General features: G+C 43.6%; 1 protein-coding gene across 1 annotated transcript in view; it reads left to right on the top strand.

Annotated features, from left to right (window-relative positions):
- Positions 1-656, top strand: part of LOC119593884 (U-scoloptoxin(01)-Cw1a-like) — a gene marked incomplete in the record, with an annotated part of 16,195 nt that overhangs the window by 5,879 nt on the left and 9,660 nt on the right. Inside the window, 1 exon segment of the mRNA XM_037942911.1 lies at positions 1-95. Within this exon segment, the coding sequence (XP_037798839.1) occupies positions 1-95 (95 nt within the window).

The raw sequence follows: 656 nt of genomic DNA, 5'->3' as shown, positions 1-656 counted from the left end.
GTCGTGAGCGTCGCAGCCGATTCCTCGCCGTCGCAGTATGAGCTCCCGTCCAACGCCACGGTCGTCAACGGAGGCCCCATCGTCACGGGCTTCAGGTGAGGGGATCAAGGGCGCGGGAAGGTCGAGGGGAAGCCACAGGAGGGGACATTTCAGCCTCGTGTCCCCTCGTGCACACTGACTGCTGGGTCTCTGTTCGTCGGATGTCATCTAGATTTTGATGAGAGATAGGGACGTGTCAATAAAGTAGAGATTTGACAGGAAGATCAATTTAAAATCATTGATAATCGCTGCAAAAAACAGAGATTACCATAAGCTGAGATATCAGAAGGGGGAAACATTTATAGATAGGCTGATATTTTTGTCGCATCAAAAACAACACAAATAAAATTTTACAGTTAAAGAATACTATACATTAACGTATATCAAAACAAATTCACCATACACTGTATTGCATGGAAGCACATTAATGCAAAAAACATATCGCAGTGATCATTAGGATAAATATCACTTAAGTATATCAGCCAAAACAAGAGAAAATAAAACAAGTAGGGTTTAACTATAGCATTCACAGTGGGAACAAACAGTGCATGAAAACGTTACAGTCTACCCTTTGAGGCATCTTATGTGAGGTGTCTGACCGTACCTTCCCAGATGCC

The sequence above is a fragment of the Penaeus monodon genome, chromosome 33 (genome assembly GCF_015228065.2).
Source record: "Penaeus monodon isolate SGIC_2016 chromosome 33, NSTDA_Pmon_1, whole genome shotgun sequence".
Lineage (NCBI taxonomy): Eukaryota > Metazoa > Arthropoda > Malacostraca > Decapoda > Penaeidae > Penaeus > Penaeus monodon.
This window is presented reverse-complemented; position numbering and strand designations above follow the sequence as displayed.